The sequence below is a fragment of the Pseudochaenichthys georgianus genome, chromosome 23 (assembly GCF_902827115.2).
Source record: "Pseudochaenichthys georgianus chromosome 23, fPseGeo1.2, whole genome shotgun sequence".
Classification (NCBI taxonomy): domain Eukaryota; kingdom Metazoa; phylum Chordata; class Actinopteri; order Perciformes; family Channichthyidae; genus Pseudochaenichthys; species Pseudochaenichthys georgianus.
In genome coordinates this window covers 6,439,694-6,461,805 of record NC_047525.1, presented here as the reverse complement: position 1 = coordinate 6,461,805, position 22,112 = coordinate 6,439,694, and the positions used below count along the sequence as shown (strand labels likewise).

Genomic DNA, 22,112 nt, shown 5'->3' with positions numbered 1-22,112 from the left:
TGGTTTGGTGAAACAAACCCTCTGAGTCAGGTTAGTAATGCTCCATCACATGTTTCTATTACAGGGTGAATCTTAAACTGAAGCTTTACTTTAAAGCAACCCAACGGAAGTTTCATGTATGTTTAGTTCTTTCACTCGACTCGGGCTGCGAGGGTGCTAGAGACGGGAGCACGTTGATACGACCTTCCTAGCCGGAGTTATTGCCGCATTTTACAATAAACTTCCGTTGGGTCGTTTGAAAACAAATATCGCAATTCGAATCGCAATCGCAATATTTGTCAGAAAAATCGCAATTAGATTTTTTCCCAAAATCGTGCAGCCCTATTCATGACCACTTATATATTTACTTTGATTCATTCACAGTACGGTATAATGAGACAATAACAGGCTACAGATGTGGACACACACACACACACACACACACACACACACACATATATATATATATATATATATAATGTTAATGATATATTGACCGCAAAACTCAAAATGTCCCCGGTTTTAATTTTGAAAATCTGGTCACCTTAACATAGATGGGTACATAGAATATGAATAAATCGTCACCGATGTAGAGGATATATTTTTGTATTCACTTTGAACTCGGCCAAATGGAGTTTAATGCTTTGGGATTTAAGTTAGGCCACATAGTACGTGCATGGGTTTGAAAGTATAACGTGCTAGCCTGCTGTAATACATTGTATAGTCAGGCACATATTTATGAGATTTAACAATGGCCAATTATATTTCTTAAATAATATTTAGCCTATTCCCAGAGCATAATTCATGGGGCAACAAGGTGAGGTGTAAAATGTGTTTTAATATCATTCATTTTACGCCAGCAAACTTCTTGTACAGACTTCGGCAGTAGTGAAGACTCACTGAACGAATTAAGTACAAAGACGAATCGTTCGCGAACGTGCTAATCACAAGAGCTGAAGTAGAATAGTCCATTTAGCTTAGGAACCTTCCTAAAGGAGTGAAATGACCCGGAAGTCCCTCAGTGGCAGCCATGATAAGTGCCGTTCGAATTCTCTAGAATGATAGGAAAGGAGGTTTCAAACTTCCTTTATAACCTCCTATAGCGTAAGAACCACTGGACCTCCCTAACCGACAGGAGAAGCGAAAATTCTGCCCCACAATGCCTTGCAGCCGCAGCATTTGCCGTCACTCAACAGTCGGCCGTTCACGGAAACAACCGATTATGACCGAGAAATTATATCATGAAAGTTACGGTGCTTATTAAGCATTTTAAAACGTAGGTGGTAAGTTGCCAAAGTGCTTTGTTTTGAACGTTCATCAGTATTATAATCAAAAAGAGAAATATGAACGTTAGTTTTTACTGAAATTATCAAATAAAGTCAACATTTCACAGTCTTTACTGAGCTGTGTGGGGTTTGTTCGACTTTTAAAAGATGTTTGAATGGTGATATAAACAGTGATAGATGTTAAGGACTAACATTTATAATAAATACATTTGTATTGATTTTAAGATCTTTTCATAGTTCATACAATCTTTGGGATCATTAGTATTAATGTGGACCGGAGGGAGAGGGTGACGAGCAGAAGTTTCACTTTCCTTTTTTATTTCAATTCCAACTTTGGTCATGAAGAATATGTTTCTCTGTTGTCCCCGTTCATAAAGCATAAAGCAGCAGCATCAGAGCACGGTCCAGAGTCTCAGATGAGTTTACAGTAGTCCCTCGTTCTTATTAAACATCCATGTTGTAGTCCGCTGTATAGAAAACTGTAGTTTCCATAGTTCCCCCACAGCAGCAGACGCACATTCAGGACGTCCGCTGGCGCATGAGAAACACGTCGGATAGTGAAAGTGCATTCGGATTCTCTAAAGTACCGCAGTCTCTTCTCCTAAATCCTTTTGAATTCTCCTATCCACTATCCCTTAACCTCGTGACGTTTCACTCAGAGGTCAAGGAATAGACGATAGGGTTAGCACTTAGGAGCTGATTTTTAAACTATCCAACTGCAGCCCAGAAGTCGTTCGCGAACCGGTGAACGAATCAGTGAACGAATCTTTAAAGTGAACTGAATCAAAAGATTCGTGTCACCGAAGGGAATCGAAATGCCCATCACTACACTTCACATTACTCACACTCACATGTGCGTTGTCATTCATATGAATGTATCCTGCTCGCTAGGTGGCAGTGTAACTAAAAGCTGTTTGCGACCCACCTTTTAAAAAAGAGAAGAAGGGTCCAGAAACTGCGGTCCAGAAACTGAGGGCCAGAAACTGCGGGAGTCCAGGGAAGAGCAAAAACTCAGCCGCTTCCAGAACTAACTGACTCATAACTCTATATATTTACTTTACTCATGTACGTTTCTTCAAGGGACGGGGACAAATTGGGTAAAGTGTTTCACATTTCTCTTTTCTTTTCTCCTCTAGTCTGTACTGCCATCGCCACTGCTTCTCCCCCGACTCACAGGTGTCTCTGATTGAGCTGCTCTCCACTCCCATCTACCGGCTACACTGCAGCATTGCCCTGCAGGGAAACCATACTGCCGTGCAATGAGACCGGGATGACACAAGATGGCGGTGTCTGCAACCTTTTCATATCATGCCGAAATGTAGACCTAGGCAAGGCAAGTTTATTTATATAGCACTTTTCAACACAAGGCAATTCAAAGTGCTTTACAAAAAACGAAAGACATTAAGAAAATGGCATTTAAAATCAGTCATTAAAAAGAAAAGCTAATAAAATAAACGTAAAAAGCAAAAATACATGGATAAAAGTTAAAGTGCAGTCTAAGATATGAATAGTTCAATTAAAAGCAGCGACAAAAAGAAAAGTCTTCAGCCTGGATTTAAAAGTAGTAAGAGTTGCAGCGGACCTGCAGGTTTCTGGGAGTTTGTTCCAGATATTTGGAGCATAATAACTGAACGCTGCTTTACCATGTTTAGTTCTGACTCTGGGGACAGAAAGCTGACCAGTCCCTGAAGACCTGAGAGATCTGGATGGTTCATAATTTAGCAGGAGGTCAGAAATGTATTTTGGGCCTAAACCATTCAGTGCTTTATAAACCAGCAGCAGTATTTTGAAATCTATTCTTTGACACACAGGAAGCCAGTGTAAAGACTTCAGAACAGGAGTGATGTGATCCACTTTCTTAGTGTTAATGAGGACTCGAGCAGCGGCGTTCTCAATCAGCTGCAGCTTTCTAATAGATTTTTTAGTGACACCTGTGAAGACACCATTGCAGTAGTCCAGTCTACTGAAGATAAAAGCATGGACAAGTTTTTCCAAATCCTGCGGTGACATTAGTCTTTTAATCCTAGATATGTTCTTTAGGTGATAGTAGGCTGATTTAGTAACTGTTTTAATGTGACTGTTGAAACTCAGGTCAGAGTCCATGACTACACCTAGATTTCTAGCTTTATATGTTGTTTTGAACATTGCAGGCTGAAGCTCAGCGCTAACTTTTATACGTTCTGCCTTGGCTCCAAAAACCATTACCTCAGTTTTATCTTTGTTTAATTGGAGAAAGTTCTGACACATCCAGTCATTGATTTGTTCAATGCACTTACTCAGTGTTTGAATTGGAGCATAGTCTCCTGGTGAAATTGTTACATAAATGTGTGTGTCATCCGCATAGCTATGGTAACTTATTTTGTTGTTTTTCATTATCTGAGCCAGTGGTAGCATGTAGACGTTAAAGAGAAGAGGCCCCAAGATGGAGCCTTGAGGTACCCCACATGTCATATTTGTCAACTCAGATGTGTATTTACTAGGGCTGTCAAACGATTAAAATGTTTAATCAGATTAATCACAGTTTAAAAATTAATTAATCATGATTAATCACCATTCCAACTATGTCCAAAATATGCCATTTCTTTATGTATATTGTTGTGGGAATGGAAAGATAAATGAAAGAAGGCAGATATATCCATTTAACATACAGTATCTATGTTTATTATAACATTTTTCTGCGTGTCAAAATGAAAGACAACCCACACACCTATCAATCATCAAACCGTGGGGTCTTAATTCAACGGGGGAGTACTTCAGGAAAGTCGACAGAGGGGGGGGGGGGGGGGGGGGGCGGCTAGTGGAGTACTTCGTGACCACAGAGTGTGGTCAGCTGTTTTAGCGCAGTTTTCCAGTGAAGGGGGGGGGGGCGGCTAGTGGAGTACTTCGTGACCACAGAGTGTGGTCAGCTGTTTTAGCGCAGTTTTCCAGTGAAGGGGGGGGGGGGGCGGCTAGTGGAGTACTTCGTGACCACAGAGTGTGGTCAGCTGTTTTAGCGCAGTTTTCCAGTGAAGGGGGGGGGGGGAGTCTCCCTCCGCAGCCGGTTGGCGTAGTTTTGGCACAAGTCCGTTGTACAGACCGACGTTAACAGCAGCCCTGTCTGTGCACACGGAGACCGACTCTGTCGTCCGGTGATCTAACCGCCTTCTGGAAAAGCTTCACAAGTACGTCGGTACGCAAATGCGCTTTGTGACACAAGTGACGGTACGCATTTCAGATTACGCCATAACCTGCGTACCAGTTATGTGCACCCCTGTACTACAGCAAAAGTATTCTTCGTCGGGACTTCCTGCAACAACACCACGCCATTATCAAAGATGTTCTATTGAGAAGACGATCACTACGTGACAAAAGTTTTCAAAACCGTGGCTACTGAAATCAATCTTACTAACTGCTGTCTGTGCAATTTACTCCGCGCGAGTTGGCAGACTTTATTTTGCTTACTTTAACATAATTTTTCATGGTGGGGCTAAGCCATTTCTTGGTATGGGTGTAGCCTACCCCAGCCATACCCTGGCGCTGCCACTGGTGGCACATATGGGGCGGGCCATTCTGCACATGCGTTAAATGCGTTAAATATTTTAACGCAATTAATTCAAAAAAATATGTACCGCCGTTAACGCGATAATTTTCACAGCACTAGTATTTACCTATATAAACAAAGTTGTTTCTGTCCTTTAAGTAGGATTCAAACCAATTTAGAACTGTTTCCGAAAGTCCCACCCAGTTTTCCAGTCGGTCTAGTAATATGCTGTGGTCAACAGTGTCAAACGCAGCACTGAGATCTAATAATACTAACACTGAAGTTCTGCAACTGTCTGTGTTTAAGTAGATGTCATTAAAGACCTTTACAAGAGCAGTCTCAGTGCTGTGGTTTGGACGAAAGCCTGACTGGAACACATCAAAACAGTCATTTAAATGCAAGAAATTACTCAACTGTTGAAAAACAACTTTTTCAATGATTTTACCTAGAAATGGAAGGTTTGATATGGGCCTGTAATTGTTCATTACTGAAGCATCTAGATTATTCTTTTTTAAGAGCGGTTTAATGACTGCAGTTTTCAGGGCCTGTGGAAAAATACCTGAGTGAAGAGATTTGTTTACTATATGAAGTAGATCTGAGGCCATGCAAGGCAAAACATCTTTGAAAAATCCTGTTGGAATAATATCAAGGCAGCAGGAGGAGGACTTCAGAAGTTGTATAATGTCCTCTATGTTTTTATCATTAATCTGATGGAATTGTGTCATGGTGTTTGAATTGATGTTAAGTGGACACAGAGACAACACATTTGCTGTTCCTGATGCAGAGGCACTGACTGCTTGTCTGATTTTCTGAATGTTGTCAGTGAAGAAGGAGGCAAAATCATTGCACGCCCTGGTGGATAGAAATTCAGAGGCTACTGACACTGGGGGGTTAGTTAGTCTGTCGACGGTAGCAAACAAGGCACGTGCGTTGTTTTTGTTTTTGGTAATGATGTCAGAGAAGAACGATTGTCGTGCGTTTTTCAATTCCAAATTATAAAGGCCAAGTCTCTCTTTATAGATTTCAAAGTGAACCTGGAGATTTGTTTTTCGCCACCTGCGTTCAGCTTTTCGACATTCTCTTTTTTCTGTTTTCACGGTCATGGCCTTTCTCCATGGAGATATTTTCTTGCCAGACACTTCCTTTACCTTAGTTGGAGCAATGGCATCTATACAATTTTTTATTTTTGAATTAAAATGATCTACTAGCTCATTTACTGAGATGTTAGCAGGGGCAAGTGTGGAAGAAAAATTCTGAGTAAACATTTCCCTAGTATTTTCAGTTAAATATCGCTTTGTGGTTACCTCTTTTTGAACATTTTTGTGAACAGAAACAGAGCTCTCAAAGAAAACACAGGAATGGTCAGAGAGCGCAACATCAGTCACCACAACCTTAGAGATATTCAGACCCTTTGAGATAATTAAGTCCAGAGTGTGCCCCTTATTGTGCGTGGGCTCCGTCACATGCTGAGTCAGTCCATAGCTATCAAGAACACAAAACAGTTCTTTAGCCCCTCTGTCCTGGGGGTTGTCAACATGGATGTTAAAATCACAAACAATGACTAGACGGTCAAAGTCAATACACACTATAGACAGCAGTTCGGTAAAGTCATCACAAAGCTTGCACAGTATTTGGGTGGTCTATAGATATTTAGGAGCAGAGCTCGAGAGGAGCATTTCAGCTGAAGGGCCACATATTCAAAAGAATCAAAGTTTCCATACGATGTCTTCCTGCATTGAAGGGAATCATTGAACAGAATAGAAACTCCACCCCCTTTCTTATGCATTCTTTCCTGACTCATAAAACTAAAGTTTGGAGGGGTTGATTCGATAAGAACAGCTGCACTGTTATTTTGTTCAATCCAAGTTTCTGTTAAAAACATAAAATCGAGATTGTGCTCAGTGATAAAATCATTGATTAAAAATGTTTTTCCTGCCAAAAACCTGACATTTAATAAAGCTAGTTTAAGTTCGTTAAACACACTATCAGTCATGTTTTTTGTAACAAGCTGTGGCTGACATGGAATCACTGCTAAATTAGATAAACTCACACAAACGTTTGAGCACTTCCTGTTTCTAAGATGATTCACCGCTCTTAATCTATTACCTATCAACACAGATATCGGCAAAGCTACAGGCAGGCAGGGCCCCGGCATGTCCTGGAAAGAGTTGAGAGTGCCATACGCCCTTGAGCCTGGACCCAGCAGATATCAGTTTGCAGCGTTTTGTACACACACATCCCTATCAGGCTTTGAAGGGGAAGGAGGACCCACCACCCTGCTCCTCTCATCATAGGAGGGCAGGGTGAGGGCTACACTGTAAGCCGGGGGAGATGGTGCGCATCTCTGCTTCGGTGATTTTGGTGGGCGTCGTTGAGGGGCGGGGGTAAAGGACATGCTGCCAACCTAAACCAAAATATGAGCTGATATCATTGGTTTCAAACTAAGAGATTTTTCTTTTACAAACTTATGTAGAGAAATGTAATTATCAGTGTTTTTATCCAAACATTTTTTAGATCATAATATCTTTAATAAAAACCTCATGGATCTTATGGGTCCTGAGAGAAAAAGACACATTGCAACTGATTTGAGCTCCTTCTTAACTTAAACTGCTTTGAAAATACAGCTCATTCAATATTTGACACAGAATAAAAGATTGCAACATTCAAATTCATATTTTAATGATCAACTAATAAAATAAGTTGCTGTTCAACAAGCAATACAGAAGCATCATTGGGTGAACTGGAGAGTTACCTTTACATTTAAAGTGTTACAAAATGTATTTAATAGCCTCTTTAAGATATTTTGACAATTATTTTTCAACATGTGCCCCTGGGATGACTTTTCACTGGCTTCATGTATTTTCAAAGTTTTAATTAAAAAGAAAAAAACGGTAGAGAAAACTTCCTCTGACAGCCGAGGGAGGCATGTGATCCTGGCTGCCAAAAAAAGACAGAGCTGATGTTTCTAGCCTAGTGCAAACACTTTAAAAAAGGCAAAATATTTATTTCTGTGAGTCAGCATGTGGTTAGACTTGATTCTAGGTATGGGTAATCACCTTTTCCATAAAATATATTTAGTTAAAAAAATCCCTGATCATTTTGAGTCTCGAAAAAACAGCAGGAATTGTCCCAGTGCGTAAGGAATGTCGTCCTGCCTCAGTGTGCATCTGTCTGCATTTGTGTGTCTGTGTGTGTGTGTCACGCCACACTCTGCTGTGTGTCCGACTCTTCAGAACAGTGTTTTGAGAAGTCCAGAAAGATGCCATCGTGCTCTGGCTCAGAGTCCAAAGACTCTGGGGCGTGGCCCCTAAGGACCTCCGGGCTGGATGCAGGGCTGGGGCCGGAGCTGGTGTCCTGAGCCAGCGCTCTGAGGGAGGCGGGGGAGTCTGACTGCAGCGAGCCTGTGCAGTGGGTGTCCTCTCCTGGGGATGGCTCTGGGAGGATGCAGGGGGAGTGATGCTGTGCCCGGAGATGGTGGGGACTGGCAGGACAGTCAGGGGCTCCTTGGGGGGGCTCCTGGCTGAAGGTCACAGTGTCTGTACACAGGGCAGTAGGAGTTTTTCTCTTAATGTTTTCCTCAACCCAACATTTCTGGACAGCTTTAAAGAAAGTTCCCTCGTTTCCACTACTTTAATGATAAAACAATTATTTACACAGTGTTCAGTAAGATGCAAGAGGTTGTTCTTGGACAGGTTTTAAAGGGAAAATTAAAGTGGCCTAGTATGATGGTCATTGTACTGAATTACCCTCACTAGATGATAGTAGTTAAGAGAAGAGGGCACAAGTTTCATCATGAATGCAAAGCTATGTACAGCTGTGGATGGAGAAAATTGACCCACCTAATAGAAAGGCTTGTCTAAAACAATCCATATCACAGTACATTGCTTGGATTATGCTGTTAATCCTGTCCCAACAACTGCCATCTAACGAGATACAATGACCATGAAAAATTACTTCAGAGCACCCTACTTCAATTTGAATTCCCTTTAAACTAAAACACACCCTTGAAAAATCTTAATCAATTATTGATCAATCCTGAAACAATACAAACTGGAAATGTGCCACAGCCAATTATTTGTAGCATGTTTTAGTGCTGGGCAAGCTGACCTGATAGTGAAGCAGAGGCTGTGGAGGCTGGAGAATGGTTATGGAAGCTGGACGTGCTGGTGATGCTGGTGATGCTGGGGGCAGTGTTTGTGGATTCAGCCAAAGAGATGCTCTCCTCCAAGCAGGAAGTCATCCCTGAGACGGAGTGTCGTCTGACACCGGAGTGTCGTCTGACACCTGTGGAGGAGTCCACGTCATACTCCACCACGGGGGTCAGCATGGGAACGTTGTAGCTCTTGGAGCGTACCACTGGGTTCTTAACCCCGGGGGAGCCTGGTTTAGAGGGCCATGATCGCTGCAAACGCTTTTCTAAAGAGAATAGGAGAAAGATAAAGAATTAAGATGATTTTATTCTATATTTTTTAAGTACAAGACATGAGGGATTATGGCACTTGTATCTTTTCAAAGCACTTGTATTGTACATTTTATTTACACACATACCTAAAAGGCAGGAGGAGCAGTGTAGATTGGAGGATCCATCGCTGGAGTATAACCCATGAGTCCCGAGGTAGGGAGAGACCACCTTCTGGATCAGAGACTCCAGACGCAGGTAGTCGTCTGTGACACCTTTAGATTCATGGACTCCCTGCGCGCACACACACACACACACACACACACACACACACACACACACACACACACACACACACACACACACACACACACACACACACACACACACACACACACACACACACACACACACACACACACACACACACACACACACACACACACACACACACACACACACACACACACACACACACACACACACACACACACACACACACACACACACACAAATGTAAGAACAGTGGGGTACAAAAATAAAGACAGTTAATTTGCTTTTCTGAAACCAAAATCAAAGGTCTCTGAGAAGCTGGATTTTATTAAAGTTAGAAACATATTGGGGACAGCAACCATTGTCACACTATGCTTTTATAAAACCGCCCGGAGGACCACATGAATGAAAGAGCTTATAGTGTTGAGTGAATTTGGCTTTTTCCTAAACTTGTATAAAGATGTAAAAATACATTAATATGAATAACATCAACAACATTGCTTTTCTTGTGTCAAGGGGCCCAAGCAATTGTTTCTGCAGGAAACAGGCACTCAATACCCACATTTCCCTTAAGATAGTGTTTGTTTCTAATTAGTATCAGTGGCAATGAACTAACACTCATAATCAACATAGTGCTGTTTCAGGAACTCCACGTCTTAAAGGTCCCATGTCATGGTCATTTCTACTGATCATAATTCCATTGTTGAGGTATACTGCATCATTTTCCAAACTCACATTGGTTTCTCATACAGCGTCTCTGTGTATTCACTCTCTGTCCTAAACGGCTTGTTGGAGCTCCTGCCCCCCCTCCCTATGAGCCCAGTGGCCGACAGCGAAACCCAGCCCGAACACACACAGACCCGCAGCCTGGCTGGAAGTTTGTGTGTGTGCTCACACACCGACTCACAGCCTCGCCTCGTCCCGCCATCAGGGAGGAGAAATCGGCGGAGCTGCAGCTGAGAAAAGATTGAGTCTGTGTGTGTGAGGAAGTCCGCGGATTGGTCCAAATGTAACGGCTCTGCGGATGTAACGTAACGGCTCCACGGATTGGTCCATTTGGACCAATGGGTCCATTTGGGTATGGGCACGTCACTATACCCAGGAAGAAAAAGAGAAATCCCCAACGAGGCGTTCTGGGGCAGCAGAGACAGGTGTTTTCTGTGTTAGAGTTCTACTCGCTACAGGGTGTACTTTGAGGGTTTTTGACTCTGCAGACCGTTTACATGCGCAAAAACCTTCATAACACACAAGGGGACGGGTGATAACCGGAAAAGCATGACATGGGACCTCTAAGGAAAAGTAAACAAAAACATTACTGTTTAAATGATCCAGGCTGTGCGTAGAAGTTGAATTTAGTGTGAGTAGCCTGAGGGGTGTGAAACATGTGGACCCTGACCTCACTTCAGAGAAAAGTCTATGAATGACAAAGGCAAGATCAATCAAATATCAGAACTCTGAACCATTGAGCATCAAAACCACAGCACAGAAACAAACCACATAAATAGACCAGACTTTGGCGAATTGGCATCACAGAACGAACAGGGAAATTACTGACAGATGAAACAAGAAGTCTCAAAAACAGCAAATGCTCTGCAGATCTTTATCTCTCTTACACTCAACCTTGTGTTGTAACTGCCCTGCCTTAAAAAAAACAGTTGGCTTTTATATCTTTACGCTACCTGTTGATTTGATATATTGTGGGGGAAAAACATTTAAAAATCTGTACACAATTGAAGAGAAACAAATAAATGTATCCTGTTTTCTATTCTTGTCTTTTGACTCTGTATACTTCCCTTGTCCAGCTGTCATGCTCTCTGAGTCTGGACGAGGCAGATCTGGGTCAATGAGTCACTAAAATAAAGTAACCCAACAAAAACAGCAGCACACAGACTCACTTGAGAACACACCAACCCACTTGCATTCACTCCCTGACCCACATCTCACATCTGACCAATACATGGCCAATTGTGTTTTGGAGTGTACGTGTCTACATTCACTGCAATGTAATGTTTCAAGCTAGTTTTACAAGTCCTGACCTCTGCCTTAAAAAAACTCAGAAGAGAACAAATGAATGCATCCATTAAAAGTAACATTATCTACACATTGTGGAAATCCAGAGGGCGAATAAGCACGGTGTGAATTTTGTGAAATGAGAAGCATCTTAACTTATAATTCCAGTGCGTGTTGGCTTCAAAAGAACAGCATCACCACGGTTAAATAATAAATAAAAACAACTCTCTTCCTGTTCCCACGAGGAGTAAAGGTAATATATCATTAACTGTGTGCAGCTATAAGTCACTGCAGAATGGATGAAGCACCACATTGAAATACACCTGATTCAGCCTAATGGAGCAACAACAGTCCCCTAATGTTACTCACTATAGTTTATTTTGAAATGTTTATGAAGTGAAGCATATTATCCACAGGGGACACGTGCATGTCTGAGCTCTCTTCACTTTGCAGTTGACACACATATGTCATACATCCTCAAGAAAACAAGTTTTTTACTAATTCGGTCTGAAACACTTTTTTCAGTTTTTGTGAGGACACAAAGAGACAGGGTGCAGAGGGTACTACTGAGTGGTCATGGGAAGAAGACTGAGATTACTTCCTGTGAGATCCCTTTGCAAGAAAAAAGTCTACAGCTCTTTGTACTCGTCAATCCTCCATCTGTTGTCACTTACCCTCTTCCTCCTCACCCGACAACATTAATAGATGTTTGTTTATGAGAGCCAAATGTGTGTGTGGAGATAGCGTGTGAGAAACGAAAGGAAACGATAAATAACTTGTGTGTGTTTGTGTGTGTGTACCTGTAGTATTAGCAACATCTGTATGATAGAAGGAGGGACTCTGGCTCGGGGTCGAGACAGAGCCTCGTCCAGTTTCAGGTTGAGGGTGATGATGTTCCTGAAGTGAAGCAGAGCCAGCTGACGCACTGATGGCTCTTTTCCCTGAGGACACACACACATGGGTCAACACACAGTTTTGTTAGGATAATATAAGCATGGTAGTGTGTTCACGGCAGTGTGTGTGTGTGTGTACCTGTACAGGATAGAAGATGGCCTGCAGCATGGACAGAACATCACAGAAGAAGAAGTCCCATGTGTCGGCCAGGGAGTCCAGCAACTTCTGACCTATAATATACAAACAAGAAGACGACGACAAACGGCCAATCAGCACAAAGTAAAAATAAACAAAAACTGTGTCTAGCACAGTGGTTCTCAAATGGGGGTACGCGGACCCCTAGGGGTACGTTGGAGTACTGCAAGGGGTACGTGAGATTTATTTTATGTTAATGGGAAAAAACATTAGTAATGCATTTAAACAAACTACTAATAGTAGATTAACTACTTTCTTCAAAAGTTTACAGTAATTCTGGATAATAAAATGGGGAAAATAAACGGGGTGCTCTCTTTTCCTCTCCCTCTCCTGACAGCCCGTCAGTCTGTTTAGCTAGTTCCAGAGTAGATAAACTAGCTAAGTGTGTTAGGTCTAACTAGTGTTTTTTGCTCGGCTCAACGATCCGTCACAGCGGCGGAGCTGTGTGTTCTCCATCAGAAGCAGCAGCTGATCTGATCTCTGATCTCTCTCTCGAGTCCGGTTATACTTCTCTCACGTGTATGTCCAAATCTATCAGATCTAGCTAGTTCTAGTTAATGATATGACTGCCTGCTTATCAAAGGACACCTAAACAATAAGCGTTGCTTGACAACGGCGTGTGGCCGCAAGTATAGCGCAGCATTATGCATAATGTTTTTATGAGGGGTCAAAATCCCATGCTCATAAAATGCTCATATATTTTTTTCTCTTCATTCCCCACGCCTCAAAATAAATAAATATATAAATATACCAATTTTAGGAAAAGTAACGAAGTTTGAGCAGTGTGGGTTTTATATGAACAGAGTTACACATATTTCAAAACGTGAAGTGTAATAACTGCAGTTAGCCTCCCTGTCAGAATGACAAAGATCCTCAGTGAAGCACAAGCCCATGTTTCTCACTACATTGTAAGTACAACTTATTAAAAAGATCAGTTCAATGCAACTAATGTCGTCTTAGTGTTATTGCTTGATGTTAAAATTGGTTTGCCATGAATTTAGTGATGGATTGTAAACATTTGAAATGTAGCATTTAAGTGTTTCTCAGTTACTGTTGTTGTTTTAATAAATCAGACACTGATGGTGCAGCGCTGTATACTGTACCTCTTTATATAGGCGTTTTTTCCTTAACAAATAGTTTTTGGCTGATCAGGGGGTACTTGGCTGAATTTCTTTTTCAAAGAGGGTACATTATTGAAAAAACTTTGAGAACCACTGATCTAGCACATGCACAAGATGTCCTACGTTATGTAATTTCTACGTTTTTATGTGGTTTGATCTCATTGCAGTGGTTGTCTGTTCACTTTATTTCATGCAAATCTTTTATGTCTGTAATGTTAGACGATGCATTTGTAAAGTATGCACTCAAGGCAAAATATTCTCTAAATGTTTAGCTTAAAAAAATCAAACCTCCATAGCTGATGTAGAAAAGAAAAGAAAAGATGAGAAGAGAATCCTAAAAAAGATCAGAAATGTGTAAAGCTTTTTTGCAGCATAGGTCTGTGCAGGCATATTGAATCACACATTGGACAATGCGTCTGAGTCATTGTATGAACCGCTGTGTTTCTTATCTTAACATTTCTCACTGACTGGATAGTGTGCAATTGACGTAAAGCATCACTTCCTGTGTTGTTGCTCTGACGACAGCCCTGACAATCTGAGTCAGTGTGTGTGCATTGTTGCTTCAAATAAGCAACACAACAAAAGTCACACATTAATAAAACAAAGAGAACACATTGATTTCACTTTTTCCTCTTAAATGCCTCTATCTAACTGACTCTGTGTTTGTGTTTGTGCTTGTGCTTGTGTGTGTGTGTGTGTGTGTGTGTGTGGTGTGTGTGTGTGTGTGTGTGTGTGTGTGTGTGTGTGTGTGTGTGTGTGTGTGTGTGTGTGTGTGTGTGTGTGTTTATTCCAGAAAAATGTCCTTCATAAAGAGAGATGGTGGAGAGAGAAAGATTGTTCTTCTAACAGTTCAAACTAATAGCTGGAGGGGTTAACTAAGCATCTGATATTTTTGTCAATTATTATTTCTTCCTCGTGACTTTTGTCACATTGAGAAAAAACCTCTTGAAGTTTCCCTGTAATGACTCACTGGCACTGCATGTGAAAACTATTTTCTAAAGCCAGCAGGCAGTTGTTCGTAAAATAAGTGGAATTTAAATCTTAGGATAAACCAAACAAATAGTCTTGATAGGTTTGGCGTCACTTTTCTATTCAATGAGACTTCACTTGGATTCTTCCTATGTCTATCACTTCACCATTAAACAGGATGTTCTTGCTAAACAGGGCTTCATCAGAATACGTGCACATACAGCATGTTTCTGATGTGTGTTTGTGTGAATACCTTCATAGAAGCGGATCTTGTCTCTCAGTATCACCATGCCCTTAGTGAGTAGCTGGTTCTGAAGGTACTCTGTGAAGAAGGAGCCCAGCTCTGTCTTCAGCAGCTGCCTGAAAGAAAAGTTCACATGAGTGCACACACAACACAAACACAACATTAATTGTATTGCCTAAACATGAAGAAAAACTAATGAGCTTTGGTGCACTGGAAAGCTGCGGTGTTTGAACAGCAGCAGACTCAGGAAATGAGAAGAGATGTTGTTCACACCGAAGACAAAGAACAATTCAACAACAGCAATTTCCTCCAATAAACTGTAGACATGTAGAAATTACAGCTGTTATGACAGGAAGAGAGCATTTGACCTTTCGTCTGTATCTAATCTAATCAGGTGTTTCTCCTAATGTGAAGATGCAACAGCTTGAGTCAGAATCCAAATCGGGTTTATTACCAAGTATGTTTACACATACGAGGAATTTGCTTTGGTATAAGTGGTGGATACAAAATTGCACAATTAAAAAAGCTAGGACTATTGCAACAAATGACAAATAAAGACACAATGTAGACAAAATATAGTTATGGAGGAAACTGAGTGCAGTAAAATGTAATAAAATATGGCAATAATATGTACTATATTTAAAGTGGAGAGTTATGCTTATTTAAAAAAGAAGTAGCATGTACAGTATGTGTATACTATGTGTATGTGAGTGTAGTTTACTGTACAGGATTGGAGTCACTATTGACAGCCCTATTGTAATTAAAAACACAGCAGTGAACCCTCTGTAACCCCCCCCATCGTTAAGGACTTTCTGATTCAGTGGACAGTAAAACTGTGACTGCTAATGTGTCATTAAGATTACATTTAGCTTGCTGAAGCTTCAACTGTACGTGAGCTAGGGAAGGTGAGGGATTACAGAGTAAAAGCACTATCACTATTCATCCCAAACTCAACATTGGTCGTGCTTGGTTAATTTGTCTGTGAGTGAGAAAGTGATAAGCAGGCAAATAAACATAACAACAGATGACGAGACAGGAAGCTAACCTGACGCCTTCATTCAGAGTGTAGAGTTCATTTTCTCCCAGATCCTTCTTCTGGAACACTGATATCACTGCACTGTGGATGCTGGGACACACAATTAAAGATTAGGATTATTATATAACTAATACAAAAAACGAATCAAATAATCAGTAAACATCGATATAAAGTAATACAAAAAAGCTTCACCTTTACCATCTGTGATGAACACATTTATGCACCATTAATCAAAATCCGGTTATTTATTACAAATCATTCTGAAAGGGGCCATTATGCTTACAAGTTTACTTTTGGTAAATACCAAGGTGTTGTACTTTTACTGAAGTCATATTTTGAACACAGGACTTGTACTTGTTACAGAGTACAAATTGGGTTACTTTATTCACCCCTGACTTTAATGAGTAGCTGCTGCATTAAAATGTTATGATTTCATTCCTCAAGCCGAGTTCAGCTCATGTTGTTCATGCAGATCCACCATCAACCCCCGAGCAAGCCTTTTCACTCTGCTGCCTCGTGTCACATAAAGCTGAAACACCATCACAATAACCGAAGAAGAGAGAGAGGGGAACCGAGGAAGAAAAGGCTCGATGAGGCAGAATGAGATGAGAGAGGAGTGAGGGGTGAATGGAGATAAGAAGAGAGCGGGGATGGACCCTCAGGGAAGAGAACAGAAAGAGGTGATGCTTATATGCGTGTGTGTAAAATAAGATTTGTATTCACAGCATGAATAAAATGCACACATCTACGTCCATGTGTGTACACGTACATGCGTGACAGATTGAGTAGGGTTGCATTAAAGTAGGACAGAAACATTTATATAGTCACATATTTAGATCAGTACAGCAAGTTAAGCAGTAAACACTAACCTGTTCCAGGTGGCGTTGGCCCCGGCACTCCTCTTCTGGGTCCCTCTGTCCCTGCTGCACTCCTCAGACAGGCCCCCAGCTGCTCCTCCCTTATCTCCCCCCCCCGGGGCTTTGGCCTGCGAGAGGTCGTTCAGACTGGAGGACGAGCTGCTGCCCAACCTCAGCTTACTGTGGAGACTCCTTGAAATCCAGAATGCAGAGGGGAAATAGTTATAAGCAGAAATGACAGCATATGTTGGTACGGGACGAGTGTTTATGGTATATGTTAACACTAATGACACCACACTCAACAGATAGAAAACTCAACAACACTCCAACATCCATCCATCAAGTAGAAAAAGGTGCTACTACGAGATACAGCTGTGGAAAGAAATAGCCCACTTAAATTCATCTTGATTGTAATAGCTGAAAACATTGGCATTCCTTGGTGGGTTATTACTTTTTATTAGCCATCTGGTAATGTTTACACAAGATATTGCGTTATAGCTCTTTGGAAACATACATTAAAGAGATAAGTGGGTAAGGGAGAGCGATCAAGAGAGCATAAAAGGACGCTTTAAATAGAGAAATTGAGAATGAAAAAACTAATGGGAAAAAAGAGGGAATACTTAGACGAGGACGAGGGGAGAAGGGTGGGATGAAGGCACTTTACACAATCTGCAGTACAACAAGTGAGAGCAGAAAATACAAATAGAGAGTGAAGTGAGGAATGGAGACATTTGTTTTAAATCACATGCTGATTTTTATTAAGAAAGAGGAAATAGAGATCATTGTGTCCAGTAAGGGATTGTAAGATATTGTTGGGTTTCTGGGTTTCATTATTCAAGCAGCAATGTCAATGAGAGCCCTACAAAGTGCACGAAGAACAGGAACAAGGACTAACATGTGGTTTAAGAGCTGAAACTGCTTGATGTGTCAGATGCAGATAATGAGGAAATGTTTTCTCCTACATGTATATACAGTACGAGTACATGTGTTCAGATTTCACATTTCTTCAGAACACACACACACACACACACACACACCACACACACACACACACACACACACACACACACACACACACACACACACACACACACACACACACACACACACAAACACACACACACACACACACACACACACACACACACACACACACTGCATTTAGCTGACGCTTTTATCCAAAGCGACTTACAATAAGTACATTCGACGTACATCAGGTTTCATAGAGCCAAACACACACACACACACACACACATTATGTACTTACTCTAGTAATTGAAAAGGAACCGCATATTCCCACTCCATGAGTATGTGTGTCACGCTGAAGTAAACAAGTGGCGGATAAAAGGAATAGAAGAAGATTGAGTGAAGAGAGTGACCCTGTTCTCTATTTCGCTCTTTCACATGCCCTTTTTGCCATGTTCTCTCCTTTCCTTTCTATCCCTCTAAATCCTCCCTCCTACTTCTCCTACCGTAACTTTTTCTTCTCTACCCTCTTCTCTCTTTGCCAATCTGTGCCAGTCTGTGACCATGTGACCCTGCAAGCTTTTGTGCCAAACAAAGGAACCCTTTGAGGTTGAAGAGCTGCCAAGAGGGAGAGGAAGGAATTAAAGGTGACACACATTTCACTTCCTCCTCCTCCTTTTCTGTGTGTGTGGCCCAGGACAGATGGAAGTTGTACTCGAGCTGATATTACTGCACATGTTGGCTGATTCATTTTATTATTTTTTCCATCGAATTGATTTGGTCAGCTTTTTGAGAAATGATTTACTTGTCTTACTTGTTATCAATACATGTGTAATAATCCATGATCAATGAACATTGTTCACATGATCTGAATTGAATTTAAATAACTGTGGAAACAAAGACTAGATGCACGAGAAAGAGATGGGGAGAGAAAGGAAGTGGGAACGAGAATAAAGGGGAACAGAAGCATGTAAAAGAATATGGCAGGGAAGAGGAAAGAGGTGTGTGTGTGTGTGTGTGTGTGTGTGTGTGTGTGTGTGTGTGTGTGTGTGTGTGTGTGTGTGTGTGTGTCTGTGTGTTTTTTAGGTCTGTCTGTCAGCCTAGATCTAAGTTCAACTCCACATAAATAGGTCAGAGCGAGAAACAGGAGCCCTGGGCCCAGACAAACACACACACACACACACACACACACACACACACACACACACACACACACACACACACACACACACACCACACACACACACACACACCACACACACACACACACACACACACACACACACACACACACACACACACACACACACACACACACACACACACACACACACACACACACTGTTTGAAGCAAAAGGAGGATACATTTCCTCGTGCAGCTTAAGTCAAATGATTTTCCTCATGAATGGATGATGCAGAGAATGAAACAGAAGATACAAAGACTCAAGAGTAATCAAGAGCGTGCATGAATTAACCCGAGATGATCCCACTGCTGAAGGAAAGGGATTGTTCAAGGCATTTACGTAAAGAGAAGATGCTGATGCAACCTGGAGGTTGTTGTTGGCTCTGAAACAACAGGAAGAGTTGTGAGAGAAAATGCTCTGGTCTAATTACTAAACAAAGGAGGATAAGGGGGATGTGTGCACGAGTGAAAGAATGAATGATGTCATTCAGGAATGTGTGTGAGCATTTCTGGGAGTGTGTTTTCCACTTTCATCTACCTTTGTACCCAAAAGACGGTGACAAGGAGCGTGTGTGTGTGTGTGTGTGTGTGTGTGTGTGTGTGTGTGTGTGTGTGTGTGTGTGTGTGTGTGTGTGTGTGTGTGTGTGTTCTTACCTCCTTAACGAGCCCTCTCGTTCCATGGTGGCCCTGACAGACAGCTGCTCCCTAGCGACCGTCCTGCAACCACCTCTGACAAATCAGCATCTGAAAAGGAAACTGAATTACTGGTCGAAAACATTATGTGACTGGAAATAAAATCACCTTTTGTTGAGCTGATTTTCTAGTTTGAAACACAAACAAAGTGGCTTTCTTCCTGGGAGACGTCCTGGCATGTCGCAGTACAGGAAGTGATCAGGTGTAAGCAAAATGAACGAGGTTTGAATTTGATGTAGCTGCTCTTCAGTTGTAGTGTCTCACAGACAGACAGGCAGGCAGACAGACAGACAGACAGGCAGGCAGGCAGGCAGGTGTCTCTACTGACTGTTTAGCTAAGGAGACACAATATTCTAATCTAATTACACTAAAGTGGCAGAGACAGACATTTGATCCTGCCACAAACTCAGATGCCCCTCTGATCTAACACACACACACACACACACACACACACACACACACACACACACACACACACACACACACACACACACACACACACACACACACACACACACACACACACACACACACACACACACACACACACACACACACACACACACACAGTACATCAGGCAGGTGTGCAGGGCCACACAGGATACAGTGAAGAGGATCTTAATCCCTTTCTAAGCCGAAACAACATTTATGCTCTTGGCTTTCTTTGCTCCATCGACTTGTGACTGCATCGATCAAATCTGCAAACATCGGTGAGTTACTCCACGGTTCCATACTTTTTGCAAGTCCCAACACGGAAAGTGTGTGCTTTGAACAGTCTTATTTTTAAATGTACTGTGGGTAGGGTTAAGGTGATGTATGAGAGCCTTATCAAGTTGAGACTCATGATCGGGGTAGTCATAAAACAGTGATGTGCTTAAGGCTAGCAAAGACTCCGAAGAGTTTCAGGCTTTAATCCCCGTTGTATTTGTCGCTAAACGCCATATACAATGACCTGCTGCGGCCTGGCTGCTACAGTTATTTGCATTAATTAGTATTTACTTCCTTTTTAATAATCTAGTTTTATTTTTTCTGAGGCAAATTTGTGTTGAACAATGTGTGCTTTTAAATAAACAGCTTCTATTTGAATCAGTAACCTACAGAAGTCAAGCTGATTGGAGAGCATAAAGGCACCACTCTCGATCCTTTGTGGTGGGTGTGCACGGTAATCAACATGTAATGATATTATGGCCATGTGTCTAGAAAGATGTCACAGAGCCTCGGTAACTCACACTTGGCCTTGCAGATGGAGATGCCTCAGGATTGAATGACACACATGCACCACGGCTGAATCCAGCTAACTCCGTGTGGTTTAAGGGCCCTTAGTCTGCAGTTTCTGGGATTGTGGTTTTTGGAGGATGTAAACGTTTCTCATTCAGCCTGTATATTTTAATGAGCAGTCCAGGAAATGAAATCAGCAAGGTCCCATTCATTTAGAGTCATGAAAGTGTAAACCCTATGAATTCTCCTACAGCCTCCTCTCTCTCTCTTTAGCTGTCAGTTTACATTCTAAGTAGAAAGCAGGGACTCCACTGCTGAAAATTAACACCCATAATCTGCTTCGACAAATGGACACCACACCATTCTGCAGACTGGCAGCAGAGCCGGGAAATTACCCCCCTGCAGCAGACAAGTGCTAAAGTTAGTGTTTCTGAGTCTGCTCCATGCCAGCCACTGGCACCAAACTAAACCACAAGTTGGAGGTCCTGCTGTAAAAAGCATTGGTGTCGGTTTTGAACAGTTATCCTACCTACACTGACCACCGTCTTCAAGTCTGAAACTAGTGAGCACTGTCAAATGATGCAATGCACAGAAATCCTGGAGTGTGGAGTCTAGCCATTACTCTAATAGCACTTATTAGGATAGAACATTCCTCTTATTAAAAAACAAGTCACACACTAAGAGTTATTATTGAAGTATACGGCTATTTGGGGGGGTTTAAGCCAGGTTATACAACTGTAAGTATAGCACGTATTCTACTATCAGTATACAAAAGGAAAGTTGCTTGACAGTTTCCATTTTCAAACAGTGTACTCACTTTTTCAGAAGTCTTCCTCACTCCCTTTTACAAGCAAGTGTTCTCAAGGTTTAAACTCCGCAAAAAAGGAGCAAAAACAATCCTGTGTTTGTTCAAACGCAGCAGGTTTACTCGGTGGGAAGAAAACAGTGCACCGCAGCTCTTTAGCGCAGGTAACAGCGCGCGAGGGCTGCGCACGTTCTCTGGAAGGGACGATATGAACCCCGCGCGAGCTGTCAGCGACAAGAGGAGGGAGGAAGTGAAAGAGAGGGAGAGAGAGTGAGAGAGAGTGAGAGAGTGTGTGTGTGTGTGGTGTGTGTGTGTGTGTGTGTGTGTGTGTGTGTGTGTGTGTGTGTGTGTGTGTGTGTGTGTGTGTGCGTGCGTGTGAGCGCGCGCGTGTGTGTGTTTGGGTCGCAGGGTGAGGTGTGTAACCACCAACACTAGCCTATGGAAAGTGTGGTTTTGTGTGTAAG

At 41.9% G+C, this 22,112-nt stretch overlaps 1 protein-coding gene across 2 annotated transcripts; it reads right to left on the bottom strand.

Annotated features, from left to right (window-relative positions):
* Window positions 1-7,447: 7,447 nt before the first annotated feature.
* On the bottom strand, window positions 7,448-21,890 carry LOC117439230 (proline-rich protein 5-like). Of its 2 annotated transcripts, XM_034075044.2 has the most exons (10): window positions 21,661-21,890; window positions 19,587-19,676; window positions 16,796-16,975; window positions 15,936-16,016; window positions 14,900-15,006; window positions 12,500-12,591; window positions 12,268-12,408; window positions 9,334-9,478; window positions 8,893-9,201; window positions 7,448-8,321 (listed from the first exon to the last, which is right to left on the bottom strand). In XM_034075044.2, the coding sequence occupies exons 2-10, from the start codon at window positions 19,610-19,612 to the stop codon at window positions 7,984-7,986; spliced, it is 1,419 nt and encodes a 472-aa protein (XP_033930935.1). In that variant the 5' UTR covers window positions 19,613-19,676; window positions 21,661-21,890; the 3' UTR covers window positions 7,448-7,983. The 2 variants fall into 2 exon arrangements, with proteins under 2 accessions (XP_033930935.1, XP_033930934.1); XM_034075043.2 differs by lacking the exons at window positions 19,587-19,676; window positions 21,661-21,890 and adding an exon at window positions 18,051-18,776.
* Between the last annotated feature and the right edge of the window lie 222 nt (window positions 21,891-22,112).